The 23556-nt window shown below is 35.7% G+C and overlaps 1 protein-coding gene across 3 annotated transcripts in view; it reads left to right on the top strand.

Moving 5' to 3' along the window:
- RAB3IP (RAB3A interacting protein) overlaps positions 1-21647 on the top strand; it is a 32853-nt gene extending 11206 nt beyond the window's left edge. For 2 of the 3 annotated variants that reach the window (XM_058022965.1, XM_058022967.1), the window contains exons 4-11: positions 4586-4681; positions 7127-7204; positions 7581-7784; positions 12496-12624; positions 14832-14944; positions 18333-18432; positions 18537-18606; positions 21280-21647. In XM_058022965.1, coding sequence (XP_057878948.1) covers positions 4586-4681; positions 7127-7204; positions 7581-7784; positions 12496-12624; positions 14832-14944; positions 18333-18432; positions 18537-18606; positions 21280-21362 — 873 coding nt within the window. In that variant the 3' untranslated portion in view covers positions 21363-21647. The remainder of the gene's footprint in view (positions 1-4585; positions 4682-7126; positions 7205-7580; positions 7785-12495; positions 12625-14831; positions 14945-18332; positions 18433-18536; positions 18607-21279) is intronic. The other variant, XM_058022968.1, reaches the window with a different exon arrangement.
- The last annotated feature ends 1909 nt before the right edge of the window (positions 21648-23556 follow it).

Raw genomic sequence — 23556 nt, 5'->3', positions numbered from 1 at the left:
GCCTTGGATTTCTTAAGACTATAGACTTCTTAAAATGAAAGATGTTGCTGGCAAGATTGTTAAAAAAAGTCTTTCAAAAGTTTGTGTCTTGATGAGAGAAAATACACTTTCTACTTCAATCTAGATTAGTTGCAGCATCAGATCATGTCATAAGATTGGGAGGGAAGGCTGGGTCAGAGGTAAACAGCAGTGCTGAATTCTGTACTAATGGGGCATTTACGATTTTATGTTTGCCTTCAAATGCTCTCTTAATTAAAATGACAGATTTTTTTCAATCTCTCAGACTATTCAGATAATTTTTTTCTTATTTTTTCACTGAAGTGGTAATTTCTGGCTATGTTCTAAAAGTGAAGATGAATGTTTGCTTTAGATCATCTGAACCCTTCTTGTTTCACTAATCTTCCAAAGCAGCATCAGGGAATGGAGAAGGTGTTGAAAGACTCAGTGATTGTAATGCCTGGGACCTTATGTCCTCATGTCTCTATGCATTTGTATTTTTCATATATTTTCCATGTTGCTTTGAGCTCTGTCACTGTGGTTGTTGACTGTAGGTCAAGCACATGCAGATAGTCTCCAGAGAGTAGGGATGGTATTTTGATACATCACTGTATACATTTCATACTTGGTACTTGTTGGAAACACAAATTTAGTGGAGTCCTTGCAAGGGAATATCTTTTGCTTTTCCTCTGAATTAACCAGCATACTGCATGTGTTTTAGGTAGCTTACCTGTAGTTTCTGAGCTTTAGCATTTCATAGTCATGTTTTTTGTGAGTTTTTTTGAGTGTGATCTGACCCAAAACTATTTCCATGTCAAAGAAACAGATGTTTTAGCCCTCTTTGATGAGGAAAGAGCAGTCTGCCAGAGGTGATAGTAACAACATGCTTGGTTTCCATGATTCCCATGATCTTTTAGAGTAAGATCTGTATAATTAGTAACAAGTAAAACCATGTTTGATTTTTCTGTAGTAAAATGTGAATTAATTATATTTTCCTAGTAGAGTAAAATTGATTTGTTTTCCCATAATACAGTAATTCTTGTGAAAGCGTTGATAGTACAGAATGTACTGTAAATTTCAACATAGTTTGAGAACCTGATTCATAAATTTAGAATTTTCTTTCAAAGGCTTCAATTTCTGTATGCATTTTTCATCTCAGAAACAGAGTGTTACAACACATCTCATGTCTTCAGATCTGCTGTAAAACATGATGTTTTAAAATCTGCATGGATTAATAATAAACAGTTTCACAATAACTACCCAGGAATTCCAGTAGTACTATACAGTACTATTCAGTGTTTTAAAATTTCTGCTGTTTTCTTATAAGTTAACAATACAAATGAGGGTGTGTTAGAACTGTACTGAAACATATGCTTTCAATCTTTTCTAGAATCAATTTCCAGTTGAATTGTAAGGCCACAGGCTTGTGATGGTTCAAGGTGTCTTGGTTCTCTGAAGGTGTTCTAGCAGTTTCTGGCTGTCTTTGATGAAAGTTTCCACACCTCTTGTGCCATTGCAGTGCATTGTAAGCAGTGAAATTTTCTCAGGCGAGTAGAAAGAAGACTACATGAAAGCAAAATGGAAACATCTTCACCCACACCATAAGATAATTCAATAGCTTGTGAAATTATGCTAAGTTTGCAAGGAGATTCTGAATCTTCTGTCAAATCAGATCACTCCCTTGTGAATCTGGTTGCAAAGGACTGATTTTTATGTAGCTTTTTAAACTTGTGTGCTGAGTGAAGACCAGTCAAATAGGAGTGCATTTAGTATAAATACTTCTTTGACAACTTCAGAGTTCAGCAATATCCCACAGTTCAGAATTGAGGTGATATCTATAGAAAACGTTCTTTCCTTGGTATTATGCATCTAGTTCTGACTTGGTTAAATTGCTGAGTTAGATGTAGGATGATTTTCTTCCTAGGATGTAAAGTGTGAATTGTTTTGAAGCAGTAATTTGCAATTCTTATTTCACAGTTGTTTTTAAATACCCACTCCATAATCTGAGAAGATCAAAGAGAAATAAACAACAATATGACCCTTTGATAGAGACTTTTTTTAACTGTAAGGTTTTTTTCTCTTGAAGTTAAATTTTTCTTGCCTTCTGTAAGTGTGTTTGTAGTGTGCTTTATAATAGTTCCTCATCTTCATGTAGTTACTTTTTCAGAAGAGTAATGTGTAAAGGACTGCAGCATGAATGGTTAGTCTAGCACACAGAGCTGTCGTTTCTGCTTCTTTATTGGGTATGGCTGGGAAGTCTCCAGTAATGCCTTTAAGTCACAGGCAGTAGTAATGTTTCTGATAACTGCCAAGCTTTTTGCTTTGAGCACTCTTCATTTCTGCCTTGCCTAAAAACCCTGAACCTAAATTTGCTTGACAAAAATGTCTTTCATTATGCTGCTCTTGAATCGTGTCATGGAAACTTGTGTAGTGTTTGATAAATCCAGCTAAGCAGCCATGCATAGTAGACTGCCTGATGATGTCTTTTTGTTGAGAAACTTTACTCATCTCCCTAAATTTTAGTCTAATCTCTCCTGATCTTTCCAGTTGCAGGCAAAATGTAACTGTTTAAAGTAAGTAGTGTATCAGTAGTGGTAGGAGAACCTGGGGTTGTTTTACTTGCATTGTTAGTTTGACAACCCTTTACCTGAATATTGATACAATCTGCTTTTAAGAGGTATGTAGCATTGTTCTTATAAATCAGGGAAGTAAGCCAAAAGAAATGTTGATGTTTCCTCTGCATTTATAGGAAAAGTTTCAACTCTTTTTTGAGCTTCAAGCATTTTGCTTCAGAATCTTCTTTTTCCTGATTAAGAACCATACTTTATATGGAAAATACTTTAAACCAACACAAAATAATTAAATTCCCCCCCCCCCCCCCCGCTTTTTTTTTTTTAGTGTCTTTCTTTTTTTTTTTTGTTTAGTTTTTTGTATTCATTTCTCCTTCTCATGCCTCATCTGTAGCTATTTTCCTGCTGCCTTTTGGGTTTTTTTTTTGAGAAAGAGGTCACTGTGTGCAGAGTAGTAGCTAGCAAGTAAGATTTGAATAGAATTTGAGAAATACCAAGTTTGGGAAAATCCCCATCATTTAAGTGGTACCTCTGAAAACAGTTGCAAATTGAAGCAAAAAAATCCAAATGACAAAAAAACTAGACTAAAAATCAATCAAAATGTCCAAAGTTAAAACCAAATAAAAGAAGGATAGAATAATGCCTTTGATACTAAATGATTCCAGAAGAGTCCCTAAACTCTTGTCCAGTCTAAGACCTGAAGTCAAACAGGAGCCTTCACCTTACATAAAAGTGTATTGCCAATTTTACTGCCTAAATTGAGAGCAAGACCTAATACCAGCATGCTACAAAGCAAAATGCAGTTTCCCACATAGTTGTATGCAACATTACTTCAGTCATGAAGACTTGGAAGGAAATACTAACCACCTTCCAAAAACACCAAAGAAGCTGCAATTTGGGCCTTTTTTATGACTCTCTTGTGACTGTCCTCCCATAGTTTTTTGAAGGCAGCTATTTTTTACTGGCTTGTGGAGGTTTTTGGAGCAAATCATTGCTAGATTGTATTTGAAATCTTTAACCTACTAGTGACAGTCTTTGGTCTTGCATTTCAGGAACGGTGGCAGTGTAATACCTTTCTTGGCAGGGAGAAGTGGAAAAAGAGGAGATGGATGGGGATGAGAAGGGAGCTAGGGCCAAAAAGAGTTTGAAAGGTCAGAATTGGCTACTTTTCTTTCTTTTACTTTATCTCTGCATCTTTCTCTTTCTGCAAGATCCCAGGGTTTAATGGATACAGAAGGGGAGAAGAATGTTCTTTCAAATTTCTTGTCAGCCTTTTTCTACTTCTCTGCAAAGTACCCCACTTTATCCTCAGTATGGATGAGATTGGGCATATGTCACTATTTTAGTGCCAAATCTGTGTTAAAATATTACTGCAAGAATGGGTATGGTCAGATATTCACTCAGATTTTAGTGGGGTGTACACTAACATTTTGAATTTCATAAAGATGCTTTAATTTTATTTCTAAATCTGCATAAACAAGGGCAAGGATATAATTAAAGAACAATTCTAGAAATATTGTAAAGAGATATTTGGAAGACAGTATTTATAGTAAAATATGTTTTAAGATTTGTTTAGAATTGCAGATTGTTTTGAGCCAGTGCTTTTTTATTTTTTTAATAATTTTTTTAAAAGGCTTACTTTAAACATATTTTAAGGAATGGGTAGATGAACTGGTGTTCTGTCTGTCCCAATAATTAATTTGATCTATATTTTATGTGAATACAGTCTTTTATACTTCCAGGGGAAAAAAAAAGTGGAAGTGGTGTTTAGCTTAGGTATACATTAGATTGCCCTGGTATAATTCTGTACAGCAGGAAGAAACAGCTATAAATGCATAGCATTAATTTAATTGCTTTTAGTGTTATGATGACTATTTTGAAAGGCTTTGTGTAGCAAAGGTTTTATGCTCCTCTGATTATTTGCTTTAATTTTTTTGTCCCCCCTCTCTTGTGGTATTAGCTTTAAAAGGCCAAATTACTACTCTAAGTCAGAATAAATAACTTTCAATTTTCCATAGGAGCTGAAGTTAAAAGATGAAGAATGTGAAAGGCTTTCTAAAGTGCGAGATCAACTTGGACAGGAATTGGAAGAACTTACAGCTAGTCTGTTTGAGGTTTGTTGGAGTCTTCCATGTGATATACTTAAGGGAAGCTGAGCCAGATGTTTTATGTAGAACCAGTGTATTGTATGCTGAATTTTTCTGCAATAAGTGCATAAAAGGATTTGTGTCCTGAAGACTTGGGTGTGTGGAAGTAGAGGCTTAAGAGAAAGCAGCAGACTTTTCAATTAGATGCGAGACACCGTATTGAGCTTGTCAATCTGCCTAGACACAAAATGAAGAAAATAAGGGAAATAAATCAGCTTATTTTTTGGCATAACTATTTTGAGACAGCTTCTCTGTCTGACAATAAGGCTATCTAGATAAGAGCTAAATTTGGGGTTGCCATGGTGACTAAACAAAAAAATAACGTAGTTCCAGATGAATGGAGGTAGCAAGTACATAACTTAACCATGCTTTCATCTTCTGAATTTTGGTTCTGGCAGCATGCTACACCCACAGGCTTCAAAAGAAGCATTACTGCTGAGTGATGCACCAGGATGAAACCTGGTTACCAAGTGAGAAGCCAGAACTTTCAGTGGGACCTTGCATTTGAGGAAAAGGCAGTAGTACCAGCAAAGATTGTGAGATTGTATTACACAGAAATAAAATGCTAAATCCATAACTTGTAGTAGGATCAGTTCTCATTTTATCTTAAGAATATATATAGGAATGCTTTGGGCCTAAATTGTGGTATCTTTAGCTGTCAGAATACATTTCATAATCCATGGATGATTTATACATTTACTGAATTGTAAGTATTGGCTTTCAGCGTATGCATAAAGATACAACATTAGTTATGTTTTAGAAGAAGTGTTTAAGCCTATGATGTTGCATAAAAGTGCTATTAAACATTCAAAAATCAAATTACAAAGTACATCCTGGTAGAGCAAGGTTACTTAAAATATTAAGCAGTCCCTTTGTATAAAAAAAGAAATAGAAGAGTGGAAGGGTATTTTATAATAGAAATACTTGTGTGTGCTGGGGGGAGGAAAGTGTCGGGAAGGTAACTGTGGAGGAGTAAAAGGAAAATTATTGGTGACATTTTTTATTTATAACATTTCATTGCTTAGAACAGTGGGTCACTTTGTAAAAATATGTTTGAAATACATTTTATTAGTAATAATAGTTTGAGTTTGAATTGTCCAGACTGTTATAGGCATGTTGCCCTAAATTTTCTTTTGTGATTTCATTTCACTTAGAGGCTTTAACAAGACACAGTGGTGAGGTTTTTTTTGCACTGGGATCTGCAGTCCTTGAATTCATGTTTAATTTTGCATCCCACTAATTTCAGCAGCCATATAAATGGATATGCTAGGGCTTATATTGCTGCATCCCAGTGGAGGATTGAGACTTGTTTTGCACAGCTGGGTGCATATATTACATTATTACTCTGTAATAGCACAGTGACATGCTTTGCTTTCAAAGATCCATCACTAAGCAGAAACTGCATGGTCAATGTTAAATGTATTTGTACACATTGTATAAATGTGTATGTTCCCATTCTTGCATGTGTCTTGTTACATACGAGAATTTTACAAACCCATACTATACAGCTGTGTTGTATGCTAGTGGGAGCCAGATCTTTTGGTATGATAATGTATGAACTTTTTTGTTTTATTTATATAGTGTCCAGATGTGCTAGGCGCTTTACAGATATGAAAAGGATCCTATCCCAAGTAATTTGGTTGCTGGCTCTGATATTTCCATTTTTGTGGCCTTCAGTAAGTACCACGTGAGAACAGTAATTTGATCATAGGCACAAATTGCTGGATCAGAGCCTAAACAAATACAATATACAGACAAAAGGCTTACAGTTATGAGGTAAAAGGACATTGGAAAAACCCTCAGTCCTTTTATGCTTTATTGGCTTAGCCTTGTTTCTTTACTTGGATTGTTTTATTCGTGCTTTTTCCATTCTACTTAAAAATGTTTATTAAATAATGAAGTGTTTTTATGCTGTTGTTTTGTCTTTTTTATTGATGGCAAGAATTTAGACTTCATAGTTTGACTGGGTCCTTCATGCCAAAATTTACAGTTGTCTGAAACTGGTTATTCTGGCTACAACAAGGGAGAAGTTCTTTTGAATGTGCTACTGTGCCTATGTTGCTTTTGTTGCTACTGGTTGAGTCTTTCTCTTGGGGGTCAAGGAACTTGTCAGCCACCGGAGTGTGTCTGGAGCCTGGTGTTCATGACAGGTATTGTTCCTGCTGCAGTGGGGTAGGTGGAGTTGCTGAATTTCTGAATTTGGGCTCTTGACCCAAAATAGTTGGCCAACGATGAATCAAAAATCATAGATTTGTAGGGATTTTTTTTTTAATGTAGCTATTTGGTTTCAGACTGTTGCACATCTTAATAGTCACAAGTAGTCTTCATGAAGCAAAAGTATGTATGTTATTAGTTGTTGGATTTTTCATAAATGTGTGTGAAGCATTTACCCTAGCTAAACATCTTTTATAGGAAGCACACAAAATGGTTAAAGAAGCAAATGTCAAACAAGCTGCAGCAGAAAAACAGTTAAAAGAAGCACAAGGAAAGGTGAGTTTTTTCCCAGCTTGTTTGCTTTGTATGTTCACATGGTTTTAAATCTGAAGTGTGAATCATAAAGCTATAGGTAGAGGATTAGCTGTATGCATTTTTAGAATGTATACTCAATTGTTTTGTGTTGCTTTACGTACTCTTAGCGAACACCCATGGACACGGTGTTTCAGTGTCATGTCAGCCAGCAAGGTGCATAGGAAGCCAGTGCTACTACAGTATGCAATTGCCTGGGCATCTGTGTGTTAGTACTGTTGGAAGATGAAGTTTTGATTTGCAACGAGATAGCTGGGGGTGTTTTTAATTGATTTAACATATTTATAAACTAATATATTTTTTGTTTGTTAATTACTTTATTCCCCCCTGCCCTGTGAAGATTGATGTCCTGCAGGCTGAAGTAGCAGCATTGAAAACACTAGTACTGTCTACTTCACCAACATCTCCAACTAAGGAATTCCAGTCTGGTGGAAGAACTCCTTTTAAGAAAGGCCATGCAAGGAACAAGAGTACAAGCAGTGCTATGGGTGGCAGTCATCAGGACCTTACCATGATGCAGCCAATTGTAAAAGACTGTAAAGAGGTAATGTACAAGGATCTTTCTCTTTTTACTGATAAACTGGCTTTATTGTTTTGTTTTACTCATAATAAATAGAGTATATCTTAAATCTTCATTTAATGCTTATTATCGTAGAGATATTTTTCATTAATGAAAGAACTTTCTTTACATACCAATAGGAAGTGATTTTTCCAAGTCTGATTTACCTTTAAATCATTAAGGGAAGATAAGATTTCAAATATTGAAATTGCGTTAAAAATTTTAATTGGTGATTAAAAAACCCTAAACAGTAAACCAAACAGTATAACTAAATGATAGGTCCTGGTGAACTTCATGAAATCCATCATTGAAAGTTCATAAACTTTCATAAAGGTTGTATAAACTGTCATAGAAAAGAGGAAGAGTAATTTTATAGATCAGTAGTGGGTGAAAGAGGCCAGGGAAAAGATGAAATCAGTAATTTATTAGAGAACAGGTGCTAAGTCACTGGAATCCTGAGTCCTATCTGTCTTTTGGGTTTTTTTGTGTGCGTTGGAGTTTTTTTGTTTGGTTGGTTTTTTTTGGTTGGTTTGTTTGCTTGTTTTTTAAATCTACTAATGTCACTGAAATTAGGGAAATAATGTGGCAAGGGGTTGGTACTTGGAATGGTAGTAGCAAAAATTGACCAAAGTGTGGAGAAGGAGCTTATTTTATTGGATGGTTAGTAAAACAGCAGATGAATTCCTAAAATCAATAAATGAGACATGAGGCATTTAGGAAAAAAATGCAAATAGCAAGCTTGCTCTTGGAAAAGAAAGCTCTTGGAAGGAGCTACATTGTGCTGGAAAAAAACCTAGTATCCTTGTTGATCATTGTCTGAAAACTCCATCTCAGTGTTCAGTGATGGTCAAAGGCGTACAGAGAGTTAAGAATTTTTAGGAAAGGAATAAATAACAAAAGATAGTATTGTACTGCTCTATAAACATGTAGTAAGAGTGTTTCTGTACATGCAGCTATGATATATTCATCCCAGAAGGGACACTGAAAATAGCTCAAAGTGTAACATAGATGGTCAAACCTGATGGAAAGATTTCTGTGTAGAGATACTTGAGGTAGAAGAAAAATCTCTGCCATCTCAGGTGACATGGAGAAGATGAATGATGAACACTTATTAATGAATTAATGAAAACTCTGGAACCTAAAAAGAAAATAATTTAGTCAGTACTTAATGAAATATTTTCATGAGGAAATAAGATTAAAAATACGTTCAAAAGTGTCATGGAAAGTGACAAAAAAAAAAAGCCTCTCAAGATATATAGAAGATAGATATGACATTTGGCTTGGAAAGCTTCTTTAGCTACAGACTGCTAGAAGTTGTGAGACTGTCAAAGATTACACATGACTATCCTTCCCCTCAGATGTCTCTTCAGCCAGCTCTGTGGCTGCTGGCTATTGTCAGACAGGTGATATGCTGACTGGATCCTTACACTTCATTTTACCATTAATTGCATTTGTATTGGGCACCATTTTACTATAGAAAAATTTTACTAGAAAGTTACTATAGAAATATTTTACTAGAAAATTAAGGCATCTTCTAGTTGATGTTTCATACTCAAAAAAAATCAGATTATTTGCAACCTACTTGCCCACTTTCAGTGGTATCAAGGATTTTTCCTTACTAAAACTGAATCCTTGTTGCCCTTCAGAAAAGGGGAGAACTGGAATGGAATCTAATTACTTTGTAAGCATCACACCGAGGTCATGACTCAATGAAATTTTTTAGTGTTGGGCAAGAGCAAGAGACCAGAAAAATCTGTTTTGCCACAGTTTCTCATGGAGAGAAGGTGGTGATTGTGGAGCACATGCTGCAGAAGAACCAGTCTGCCTGATGCTTTTCTTTAGTTAATTCACCTTTTTCTTGGCTGCATAAGGAGACACTTCAAGGCTGCCTAAGGCTGCTCAAATTGGTGACTTTTCTACCAGTGACGGCCCAGGGAATCACTAAGAAGCACATTGGCTTTCCATCCACTGGGACTTGAGCATTTTTATTTCTCTTTTGAGTGAGAGTATTTAATGGAATGTAGAATGGGTGAAAAAAAGCAAGAATACCTTTGGCATGTTAGCTAAGACATTGTTTCAAGCAGGGGATACATGCCTTCCCAGCCGTTCCTGTTATCTAGTGCTTTGGCATTTTGTTTACTGGCTTTATTTGTGGCTGCTCTAAGGTAAATTTTTTGCATTTCTTGGAGTTTGGGTCTGGAACCCTAGTTCAGTCCCCTTCTTGCTTGTTCATGCCACTGAGTTGTTACTTTTTGGATCTTATTCTTCTGATTCTGAGTGACTTGACTTCTAAGGGGGTCAAGAGTACCCTTGCTCAGGGCTGTGTATTGGCCCTGAGCCAGCAGATTTGGACCCTTCTGCAGAGTCTACCACCTAGAGCTTTGAGCTGTGGGATGGAGCTGGGTGTAAATATGGTCAGCTCTCAGATTTCTTTGTGGAATGTAGACAGAGCCTCGAGAGTCACTGTCCACCCTAAATTGCAGTGGGGCTAGAAAGCTGCCAACATCCCAGAGAGATATTTCCTAGTATGTGGTAGTAAGCTCTAGATAAATAAACATGTCTAATAAATTTCAATATTAAAAAGATTGAGATAAGCTGCCCAGATCTCAAACAGGTATCTGCCTCACCAGAAATGTTGATAAATGCATCACAGTTTTTCAAAGAGCTGAGATATTTTGGTGATGTCATATTTACTGTAATGAAAGCATAAAAAATTTAACTGGAATTGTTATTACATTTAATTGTAAGTTTAATTTCAGGTAATCAAAACTGGGATCTAGTGAAAGCATAAAGGCAGGGAGGAGATACACACATATCACACATTGTAGATTGAAAATGAAGATCATCAGGCTGTGGTCACTGAACAATTCTTCTCAAGGCAGCTTGTTATAAACTGTTGGTTTAGGTAAAATTGAGTAAATATAGAAAATAACCAAGTTGATAAGAAATGCATCTTAATTTTTAGCATTCTAGAGTACAAGTAAAAAATGGATGTTTTTCTGCTGGTATCTCTTGATTGTATTAATTTTAAAGCCAGACCTGAGATGGGTTTAAGTTATGTTCCTTTAGGGAGCAAGTTACATCTATTGAATTGCACTTGTACCATGAAGTTGGTGGCTTAGCAACCAGAACAATTATGGATTAGCTTAATTAAGATAGTTGTTCCTGATTGTACCTGAGCATAATGCAAGTGGCTCTAATGAAAAACAAAATTTCCAGTCTAATTTTTGTAAGTTATTTTTCAAGGAAAAAAAAAGAAAAAAGTTTAACCAAAAACCCCTGCAAATGATGAAAAGAACTCCCCAAAGCATACATGTAAAAGAATGGCAAAGTACTGAGAGCTCAGGAGGGGTGGTGCAGGGGGAATGAAAAAGAGACTGAGGTTGGTTCGAAGCAGCATATTGTTCTTTTAAACAGGATTAAAAATCAACTTTTAGTATGTGCTATTTCCCCATTTCACCATCTTATCTGTCTTTTCTTTAATAGTACAAAATTTTAGATTCACATCCTGGCTTGTCTTTCTCCTGCAGTGTACATCCTTTCCATAATTTTAGTTTTAGGAGTATAGGCTGCTGTATCTCAGCAGACTGAAGGTGCTGAAGCAGAATGTCCAAACCAGTCTGGGGCTGGTGCTGCATGTCCCTTTGGGACTGGAGTTGGTTTTATGTGTTGGATTAGGAGCACGTGTCAGAAGCACTCACCCCCACTCTGCCTGGAGCCCATGAAAGGTCTTTTCCCAAGTAACCCTAAAGCAGATGATGTGCTCGAGCTGTTAGTGGGTAGCAAGCCTGTGGGACAGACTGCCCCATAATGCAAACAGATTTTTCATAACAACCTAGTACCCATCTCTGGAGCACCACACTGGGTAGGTGCCATCCCGCTGCTAGCTGATCTCAGCCTTGAGATGACGAAACAGGGTGTTTTCAAAGAAGATACAATTATCTTTTCCTAACACAGAATACAGTTCTTCTGAGCATGATTTAATAGGTAATTTTAGCATTTCCTCTTTGCCTAGAGGAGCTGTTGGGGGAGCAGGCTCAGAAATCATTCCCAGCAACCATCATTGCCTTTCTGTTGTAGGGAGGTGTAGGAGAGAGTTTTAACACAAAGAGGAAAAGTGAAGGATAACGATGTACTTTTAAATGAGTTGTACTTTGACTTCCTCTTTTCCTAGGATATTCAATGTGTTAGTCTGTTTTCTTTTAGTGTTTAGATAGCAGCAAATTGGAGTCAGAAGCAGCATGAACATGTAAGATGTCTAGGATTGCAGTTGTTTTCTTTGAATTTCTCTGCTTTTCTTAACTTACATAAATGGAGGTGAACTAAAGTACTTTAAGGAAGATGCATGAAGATGGAAACTCCTTTCTGGCTTTTCCTAAGTATTTCAAAGCTGTCTGTAAGCTTAGGAAATGGGGGAAAGGTCATTAGCTTGTAGTGGTAGTGTGCAGTGGTAACCAGTAAAGGCATTATCTCTGTGTATTGAAAATCATATGTTTTGATTTGCTTGAAATTACTTGAAGGTATTCGTAGCTGAACCATGATAGCATTCTTTCAGTTTACACATCACATTCTTTCAATTTTTCCATTACAATAGAAAGCATTTTCATGCTTATTGTTTACCTGTGGATGTTTGCAAATGATCGACACTAGTGTGATAATTATGTTACTAAAATATGTGAATTTTTGTGTGTTCTAGGCTGACCTGTCTCTGTACAATGACTTCAGGTCTTGGAAGGATGAGCCTACTATGGACAGAACATGTCCTTTCTTGGACAAAATTTATCGGGAAGATATTTTTCCATGTTTAACTTTCTCCAAAAGTGAGGTAATGGAAATGGTCAAAATGTGCTCACTGATATCTTCCCCTTAAATATGTTACATGGAACCAAAAGACTATTATATTGTTTTCAATATGAAGTTTAACCATTTTTGTTTCGTTAGTCTGTGGCACTTTACAGTGAAGTCATAAAGTTTGACCGTTTTTTTTCTTCACTATTCTATTCCATTTGTGCTCTTCCAGATATGGCCTTTTTATGTCTACTTCTTCAAATGTTATGCCTGTCTGTTGGAATGTGATCTTTGTTGGAATGGATGGAAGTTTTCTACCTGATACTTCAAATAGAGTGTAAAAATTGTATTCTATGTCTTGTTTGTATAGGGGGCAGTAGAGACAAAGATACTTAATTTTGTGGACTGATTTTCTCTCATATCAGTCAAAGCAGACTGCAAGCGTAGTCTGGGCCTTTTCTTGAAGAGAGGTTTGAGTTACAAGAATTAGGCTTAGGGATTTAAGATTCAACAGGGGAAGTTGGTGAATATGGTTTTAAAGGAATCAAATTAGGAGGCTTTTTTCCTTGTGTTATTCCCACACACTCACCCATACAGAGGAAATACTGGAGTTTCACCCGTCCTGGGAATAACATGGAACTGATTGCAGATCCAACTGCTTTACTGAGTTTTTGTCCTTAAGCACCATTTATAGGCTTTACTTGTAGTACCTGTCAGTAGGAAAAGGGAGCATATTCGTAGGTCTTTATTAAAATCAGAACAAGACATTTTAAAGTCCTAAGTATTGATATTCTTTCCCAATAAAATTAAACACCTCACATAGAAAACCCTACATTTTCTTCATAATGTTCATGTGTTGTTTTCAGGGGATGTTATGTTCTTTTCCCATGCTTTTCATCTACTGTTACTTGCTGGCTGTAAGCACATGCAGTCTTTTAGTCAATTGTATACCAGTTTATTATGGTTGGTGTACAGCATCATATGAACCTCTCCCACTAAAAATTTACTTGGTTACTATGGGAATTAAATTGCTTCTGCAGTATATGTAAGTAGGCCATCCTGTTGTCTTTTGCAGCAACTTAATTTTGGAATGTGGTCTTCATTGGTAATATAAGTACTGTAGATTTGTATTGCCTTTTAAGGGAAGAATGAGGCTTCTAGCACTTGTCAGTTGCACCATTCATTGTTTCCAAACGCCGTGTGTAGTGACCAACTTCTGTTTTACTTGGCTATTGATGCTAGTGTGCAGTTAAACCAAGCAGTAAATTACACATGTATTGTGTTATTGAATAATTGAAATTGCAGCTGTGTGAATGGTTGAAGTATTACATTAACTCTCAGTAGCCTCTTGTGTGTACATGTAGTGTTCTGCTTTTGGCAGAAAGAGTATTTCATATGAACTACTTTAATAGTAACATTCTGGTCTTAAAATAATTAAAGTGCAATAGAAAAAAATACCTTTATTACTTAGTGGTAAAGAACCTTGGCACAAAATTATTTCATTAGTAATGTAAGTTGCACCTTTTTTTAAATCAAGTAATGGCTATTACTTGAAACGGTGGTCTTGGACAAATGTTCAGTCCAATCAAGCAAAATGGTCACATTTCCAGTGTCTTATGATTGCTTGTAAGGAGTGAACATAAAAAAACCTGCGCAAAGTTGCCCTTTAAGTAGGCTAGTGTTTGAAAGTTGCAACTGGCTTTTCTATATATTGTTCAGTCTTACTTCTTTGAACACCTTGCTAGACCTATCTTCAGCTGAAAACAGTGACATAACATTTCCTTGTTTTATTTAAGATAAAGATGTATGGAGCATAATTTTGTATTTTTCATAGAGCACAATAAAATCAGACCATTTTATAAAAATAAAATTTGTGTGATATTCAGTCTCTGACAAGAGCATAGCATATATAAATACATGTGCTATTTGGGTGTATGAGGAAAGGCTGAAATACAGTTAGTGTTTTAAACATGCTTTACTACATTCCTGGCTGTAAAGGAAGTTAGGTTGCCTCAGGGAAGGCAGGGTTATTTGTAGGGCAGAATTTAAACACGAGCCTGGAAATGGGACCTCTTGCTCATGGTAAAAGCGAAATCTTATTTGTAATAGAATTTTTGTTTGGTGAGTTGATATTTTTTTTTCTCCCCTGTGGTCTTAACTTTCCAGAATAAGAAATATGTCGCTGCTTTGAGGCAATGGATGAAGCAGAGCTGTTTTTAACTGCTTTCTAATTTTCTCTTGCAGTTGGCCTCAGCTGTTCTGGAAGCTGTTGAAAACAACACTCTGAGCATTGAACCTGTTGGCTTGCAACCTGTTCGATTTGTGAAAGCTTCTGCAGTTGAATGTGGGGGACCAAAGTATGTTGAGCTGACACAGGGGGATACTCTTGACTCATTTGAGTTCTCTTGTCTTGAGAAAACTGCTATCAACTGATTACCTCAGTCAAATTTGTGTATCTTAAATTTAATTCCCTAAAAATCTAGGACTTCAAAATTGTTGTTACAAATTTTGTGGGAAAGTAAGCAACTAATAAATGAAACTTTTAAAAAATCCCCTAATATAGAACAAACCTTATCATCTGGGGAGAGCTTGACTTTTGCTTGTTTTGATGCATTGACCCTGAAAGTAACATTCACCTCTTCAGAGAAGGGCATTCTGATACTTAAACCAGATGGCTTTGAACTGGGGGCTCTCAGCTGGAAAGCATCATGAAAAGAATAGGTATTGAAATAGTACAGGCTGGGTTTATGACATCTGGAGTACTTGTGGCATAAAAAATTCAGGGCATACGTAGGACACTAACAAAGGTAGCTGAAATATTTGAGAAATATAGAGAGAGTTGATCCTCTGAATTTGAGCAGGAGGAATGTAAGTGGGAATGAAGATGGATGAGAGCTGGAATCTGAAATACATAGGAAGTATGCTTGAATGACAGGAAGGAAGGTTATTTTAGAAATTCTGGAATGGTCCTAGAGAAATGTGAAGCAAGACTTGTCAGGTGCTGATACAAACATTGAAATTGGGTAGGAGGGACTTGCCTGAGGCACTGAGGCTTTGATTATGTGGAGAAGGAAAGGGGTTGTAGGATGCCTTAGTGGATGTTGGAGTAAGAAAGCAAGGTCAGTCTAGATATTAATCTGAAGCCTTCCAAATCTTGAGAAAGACTTGACCATTCTGTTGGAAATATTTTGGACAAGTTGACAATTTACTCTGTAATATTTGATTTGAGAGAGTTCAATTTTATAATAGAAACTTTTCATAAGAATGTTTTCATCTGACTCTTAAGATTTCTTTCTTTCTTATTGCCATTGCTTTTTAATTGTTTTTCCTCTGACTGTAATAGAAACTGCAACTGACGCATCTCAAAATTATTTATTTTCTCTTTAAAGAAGCTGTATAAAATGAAAATTTGTTTTGTGTCTTTTATGACTTAGACTTTGATCCCTTCTAGTCTGCAAAGTTCAACCATTCAAATTTTTTTCAACTTCCTCCTGTCACTAGAACACACTCATCAAAAGGGCCTACACCAGTAATGGAGCTAGTCAAGGAGTAGGGAATTCCTATCCAAGATCTGCCACTGTAATCTGTGTTCTATGAAAGCAGTAGAGAATCTGGACAGTCAGAAACCACTGAAACAAATCATGTGTCATTAAAAAACAACTGACAAATGGATTTGAAATCATTGTGGTTCAAGCAACTTTGCCACATCTTGATATGATGAAATACTTAACCCAAATGGGGGACTCACCTGCATCATTCAGAAATTTCTGGAGATTTTTAACTTGTTTTCTCTAGTGTAGGATAACTTTTAAATCAGAACTTAGAAAATCCATACATATTTGGCAAGATAGAGATTCATGTTTTGGGATGACAATGCATAAGTTGTAATTTACTTATTTTACATATACCAGAAGGTCAGGCAAATTCTTCTCTCCCTTTTCCAACTCTTCTGTACCAACAAAAAGTTCTGTGCTGCTGCTTGTAGATAAGTAATAGGTAAGGAATCTGCAGTATTTAAGTGTAATTTTACAGTAGTTGTGCTTTGCCTTATCTATTATTACTTGCACTGAACGAGAAACAGGTGTTGCAGTTTTCACTGAATCAGCATAGCAGTTTCATGTTTATATTTTTATATGGTGCAAAACGCTTTTTTAATTGAAACTATCGGCTTAAATGGGTGACTTAATGTAGACAAACTGAAAATAAACAATAACAAAAGCCAGAGTAATGTTTTTAAAGAAGTGATTTTGTTGTACCTTTGCATTTTGTTGTACATTTGTGGGGAGTTAAAAAGATGCATAAAATAGTGAGTAACAGCCCAAATAGCATAGTGAGGGGTGGAGGACAGAAAGCTGTGATAGTAGTACAGAAGGGTTCTGAATAGACAGAAGTTAGTGAATAGTAACTGTGATGGTGTGTAGGGAGTGCTGCTGTAACAAAAGGCAGCTGGGTTTCCCCACAAGATTCACATCATTGTGCCCAAGGGGAACAAAGTGCTGAGCTGTGTGTGCTGTACAGCACAGAATGAGTCACCAGCAGGAGCCCTCGGCTTTCCCTGCTGTCATGGAAGACAACACAGAGAAGGCAATTATGTAACCAGAAGAAAAAAGCAGTTTTATTTTCCTAGCACTGAAAGTTTGTCTTCTGACAAAAGCTAGACTGAAATTGTGATCCAGCTTGCTTCAGCTACTTTAGGATTTCTTGTATCAATGAACTGATGTTAGTCCTCATAAATTGCTATGGAAAATTGTATACACGCTTCCATTTTCTCCTGTTTTACATGGTTTTGTGGACCAGTTGCAGGCAATTTAAAAAAGCCTATGAGCCACTGTTCAGAACCACAGAAGCTTAGTAATTTTTGTTTCACTTTTGAAAGGCAGCTTGTTCTTAGACTCCCCAGTTTCATGAGGTAGAAATGGGAGAAAGAAGAGCCAGCAGCTTTTAAAATTAATGAAACAGTGGTTGCCATGACAACCCAATTCATCTGAGAGGCTGTAATACAGACATTCAGAATAAATCAAATTCTTCTCATCTTTAAAAATTCATTGGTTTCCTAACTTGTTTTTTTTTTGGGAACAGTTTGTGGTGACTAATGACCTTTTCTGAATACTGCATAGTTGCAATACACCAGAAGTAAATTTGATTATTTTACTCTCACTTTTTGTAATGGTAACAGAAAGAATTACTGCCAGACAGCCCATTTTCCTTTGTCCCAGAAGATTTTATACTCTGAATGTAAAATATGATTTCAATTTGGGCATAAATGCAAAACTGAATTTAAAATGCATCTCAGAGAATTGACTGCTCTTCTGTGAGGCTGATTTTTTTTTTTAGGATGAAATACAATATTAAGCGTAACTTTAAAAAAAATCTGTTCAAGTGTTGGCATCAACTGATACTTTTAAAAATGTTTATTTGACATATCAAGAGTTAATTAAAGAAATCCCACTGTGCCAGAGTTGTCAAGCCAATTTAAATTAGTGAATATGGAAGTGCTTTCCCAGAGCTGAAGAAAGTTTTGCAATTCAAAAAAAGCATCATAATGCACCAGTATTGAAATGAAATTAGACCTTGTGGGACTAAAATAATTGACAACATAATGTAATAATTGCAGCTTGTAAAATGAAGTAGACACATCTATTTGTGCCAATATGAAGCAGTTACATTGACACCATAAACACATGCAATTGTTTAGACATTAATGTCAGATAGGCTTATTGAATCATGTGACCTTTATATTTGTAGGAAATGTGCTCTCAGTGGACAAAGTAAGTCATGCAAGCATAGAATCAAATTAGGAGATTCAAGCAGTTATTACTACATTTCTCCTTTCTGTCGTTACAGGGTAAGTAGATTTACTATTATTTAATTTTGTATAGTAGTTATTTAACTATTTTTCCATGCCTCTATACAAAATTACATTAACCACCATTATTTTTATGAGTTTAGATCACTTCTGTGTGTAACTTCTTTACATATATTCGATACATCCAGCAAGGACTGTTGAAGCAGCAAGATGGTGAGTATAAAAAATTATATTTGACCTATATGAAGAGACATTTATATAATGCCTGTTCCTAAAAGTTGCTCTCTGTGTAACAAAGTTGCTATCTATGACATTACAGGTTATCAGTTAGTCATAGTTGTAATTTTGAGAATATGTTGATATTTCACTCTCCAATAAAGTTCTTTTTAAAAACAACAAATTATAATACATTGATTTTCGGTTCATTTAAAAACCCCTTATGCAGTAAGCAATGTTAAAATAAAATCTAACTAGGGGAGGTAGTCACAGTTTTTCCACACAGTGGTCAAAAATCAAATTCCTGTCACAAAATGTGGAGGTATTTTCAGTGCAAAAAACTTCAGTTTGGTTTGATCTGGACCATTTTTTCTTTAGCTTGGTGTCTTGGTATGTCTTCTGGTATTGTGCAGTGGCACATTGTGAGACAGCTGTTCTTGTCAGACTGTTTTTTCAGGGAGAACTGGCAAGAAGGACAATATTTTGGGTGAAAATGAAAAATGTAAACAGGTAACCTCTTATATATACAGCAAACCTGTAATCATTCATCTGAGTGCAGGTGAGAATTGAGATCATTGCAATGGCATGGCCAAATCCTGATTAGGGCTCTGGTTATAAATGTAAGGCTTGATCACCCTCCACCTCAAAGAGAAATATGATTTTTGCTGCCATTGCCTCAGGCTGTGGCTTGGGGGGGGTTCCCTACCTTTGTTACCCAGTTGCTTTGGTCATGTCAAAATATCATATCCAACAACTGCCTACTTAAACTGTTTCTGCACAGTAATTCAGAAATTTGCTTAGCTGGGCTATGTGGTTCTGGTCTGTCCATATGAAAGAAGATGTTTGTGCAAACATATTCTCAGTACACCTAGTTACTTGATTCTGGAATTTAAAAATATATTGCATGTTGGAGGCAGAGCTTTGTCTTCATTTTCAAGACCATTTTACCTGTGTTTAAACTGCACACAGTTGATTCAATTGTATTTCCTGTCCAGGTCAAAGAATATTGCCAAACAGCTTTCAGTCCAAATTTTTTTGAAACGGGTGATATCACTCAAGCTTCCAGAAGCACTGAGCACAGATAGTGGAAAAAGTGTCATTAGCCCCATGTCAATATTAAATGAAAATATTTGTTTTCACTGTGAAAATGTAATTTTTTTTTAGTTCAGTTGCATTTTTGGAAGTAAAGTAAACCAGTTAACATTGTAATATTTATGGATGTTTGTGCATTTCATTATTCCAGTTTTCAAGTGTCTGTGGATTTCCTCCATCAAGAATTTGGCTAGAATTAGCCCTGCTTTCCTACCTCACCTATAGTCATCTCTTCCTGATGTTTCCAAATTTCAAGAGCTCAGGATTTTAGCTACACCCAAATATTTCTAACCTGAAGTACTCCTGAGGTGATAGATAGACTTAATTACAAAAAATAATGCTGTTAATTTTCAATGTTAAAGGGTCATGGAATTCACCAGAAATTCAGCTATTTACTAAATTATGTTTAATAAAACCTTCAGATGGTGGTTATTTTTACTGATTTACTAGCATCACTGAAGATCTTGAAAATGTGTTATTTAAGTTTTAATATGGTTTGTAGTCAAAAGGCTTTTACTTTGACCAAAAGGACTTGTGAAGTTTCAACTAAAAAATATTTACTTTGCTATTGAGATTAAAAAACCCTAAATTAATGGGTTTTTTACATCATATAATGAAATATTTTCAACATTATCAGACTGATTTATTCTTCCCAAGAAGTTTGTAAAAAAAACCCCAAAGTTTGGTGTTTCAGCTCAGTTATCATCTTTAGCACTAGAACATAGCATTTGCATTTCTAACTTTATGTAAGGATTTCAACAATACATTCACAGGAATGTAGGCACTCATCATAATTGTCTGTATAATGTGCTGCATACACATTATACTACTATACTACTAATACACCATGTAATTTTTAAGACAGAAGTCACTTATGCAAAAGTGGTTTTGAACTATGGTAGGGAAGACCTCGTGCTTGTTGTTCAGGTTTATGATATTTGTAGACATTCTACATCAGGATCTTGGCTGCATGGAAATTTTGTCTTGAATAATTATTTACCCCATGATTTTGATTTGTATTGCTGTGACAACTACGAGCTTAGACTATGAATTAGGCTTATCACATTTAGAAAGATATAGATGAGATAAGAAAAAAGGGTCTTTCCTACCCAATTTATTGTTGCTAGTAGATTACTATAGGAAAAAAGGGAGCAAGAAGGATTATAAAAGGTAAAATTGCAGATTCTTTGAAACAATTCTTATTCAGCAAGCTCTACTTTTTTCTTTCTGTAGTCATTTAGTTTAACAGAAAATGATTCAAGGGGCAGGGAAGCTTAAATAAGAAACAGCAATTAATTGAAGCTGACAAGAATACTGATATAGTTCTGTTCTCCATTTTAAAGATAACTAAAATGTGAGGAATTTTTCATAGGACTCTCATTTAGAATGTTTAGAATATGTGCTTAAACAAATTTTGTCATAACTGAATACAATTTCCCTTTACACATACTAATGTTGGTTTTACCAAATGTTTGTTCTGAAGTTCCCCTAAATTTATGTAGAGTAAGGCAGCCTGAATACATCAGTTGAAATAAAATGTGAATTTGGTATATTTAATGATATTTTTGTCTTTTTTAGTGGATCAGATGTTCTGGGAAGTTATGCAGCTGAGACGAGAGATGTCGCTAGCAAAACTTGGCTATTACAAGGAAGAGCTCTAAAACTTTTTACTCTTGCGCGTGCATGAACTTCATTGAATATACATAACTAAAATTGCTGAACCTCTTTTTGTCACTTGATATTTATTTCCACAAAGTGGGTCCAAGATCTTTCTCCATTTGCAGATGGCACTAAGAAGTACTGTGATTGTTTTAAACTGACCTATGCTGTATATGCGTACATATAATACTTAGTTGAACAAATGTGGTAAGCACTTGCAGGTGTATTAGTGATTGTAATTTACATTTAAAAACAAATCTTCTGATTAAAGTGTTAATCTGAAACAATCTCTGTCTTCTGTTCTTTGTGATGTAGAATGTGAACCTCCCCAGTAGGACACTCCAAAATATTTGCTCTTCATAAAGTCACTTTTATAAATGCCTGGTATTTTCTTCATTGTAGTGTTTAGTAGCTCTCTATGCATGTATGCCATTACAGTTAACAGACAGCTGGGAGAACATGGAATTGTTTGAAGTGCTGCTTTCCTATACTTGCAATTTTAAAAAATATGTATGTAGGAAGAGAAACATAGTGAAGAGTCACAGCACAATAAACCTGAGTATCTTCTCTTTAGGGAAGGGTGCTTCTCAAATATGAAGGAACAATAAAATAATCTTGTTTGCTTTTTGGTTAGAAATCTATTTTGACCCATATGTGACTGCTAAAAACTTTCTATTTCCCTCTAATTTTCTTTTACTAGAATTTTTTCATTCCTTTAAGTTATCTTTTTTCCCCCCAGTCTTCTGGGATTTCCAGTTTTCAATGTCTTATACATAATTTCCCCCATAGTTGTTCTTGAAACTCAGAAATTTCCATTATGTGATTTCTTTAATATGCTGATGATGATTTCCATATAATGTTACAAGTTGTGTGTGTGAAAAAACTGGTGTCAGAAAACCCCCAAAAAGGATCCTGGCCTCTTAAGAGATGCTTTTTCTGTTGGAAGTGTTTCTTTGGCACTTGAAGTGGTCATTTTTTCCTGGGCATTGTCTCAGCTGAAAGCAGACAGTTATGATGTTACAAGGAACATGGTTGTGGGTATGAACTGGACTTGCCTTTTTGGAAAAACAGTGGATCTCAGTCCTGGCAACTATTTATCAGTTGCACACAAGATTAAAACTTTGACAGGTAAACTGACGAGAAGGTGAGCTTTATACAGGTTTTTTTTTCTAACAAGCATAATCTCAGTGGATCTCTTTGGTGTTGAACAAAACCAACACTATTTGTCATTGTCTTGCTGCAATGTTCTCTGTTTTCATAAGAGTCAATAGAATGGGCAGTGAAATTTAATACCATGCTTGTGTTGCTTGTATATACATGAAAACACTTTGCAAGTGTTGGCTTTGACCAGACATTTCAATGCTAAGATAAAAACAAACAACTGAACCTAGATATTATTAGTAATGGAGTATGTAGGTCCAACCTGGGCAATTTTAGTACTGAGGGAAGACTCCCATCACTGGGTAGTACTTGCTGTTGTAGAAACCTGGAATAATTCTACCAGCAGTTGTTAAAGGATTGTTTATCCATTCAATAATGCTAAGGAAGTCTGGCTTTACTCAGTCTTAGAAAGCAAGCTGTGTTTATTTGTATTAATTTTTTTATGTTAGGCTCATAAATGCTTCCTAAATGCTTGTTAATCCTTAGTTTAGATAATGAGATAGAATGGTTTCCATCATTAGCAAACAGTAGGCGAATGGTAGCCAGTAGCTACCATTTGGACTTACTATAAAACAAAATCCTGTTGCATAGTTAAGCAGAGAGAAGGGGCCTTTTTATACATGGTAGTATCTAAAATGTACTATGCTGAGGTGGTTTTCTTGTACAAAGGTGTACCCCATGTAGTGCATCTCAGTAGTAATGACTGACTCAATTACATCAACATCTTGTAAATGCTGACTGACTTCTGTCTTCATGTCCTAATCCAAAATTATTTTCTATTTTTTTCACATGAGCAGTTTATCATGAGAAACCTGTGTCACTGTGAGTGCCTGGGGCTTGTAAAAATTGGACAACTATTTGTCTAATGAATATAATTACTTCCAAAAATGTCATAATGTCAGACTTCATTGGAACTTCTGTTCATAACCAAATGCCTTTTTTTGATGTCTGCTCAAAACACTTGAGTTTCTCTCCTGTTTGCTTAGTGGTGACAGAATGGGCAGTTTTCAGTGTTTAAAGATGAACTAAGAGAAA

This window comes from Melospiza georgiana, chromosome 4 (genome assembly GCF_028018845.1).
Source record: "Melospiza georgiana isolate bMelGeo1 chromosome 4, bMelGeo1.pri, whole genome shotgun sequence".
NCBI lineage: Eukaryota > Metazoa > Chordata > Aves > Passeriformes > Passerellidae > Melospiza > Melospiza georgiana.
The sequence above is the reverse complement of the archived record's forward strand: the minus strand, read 5'-3'. Positions and strand labels throughout refer to the sequence as shown.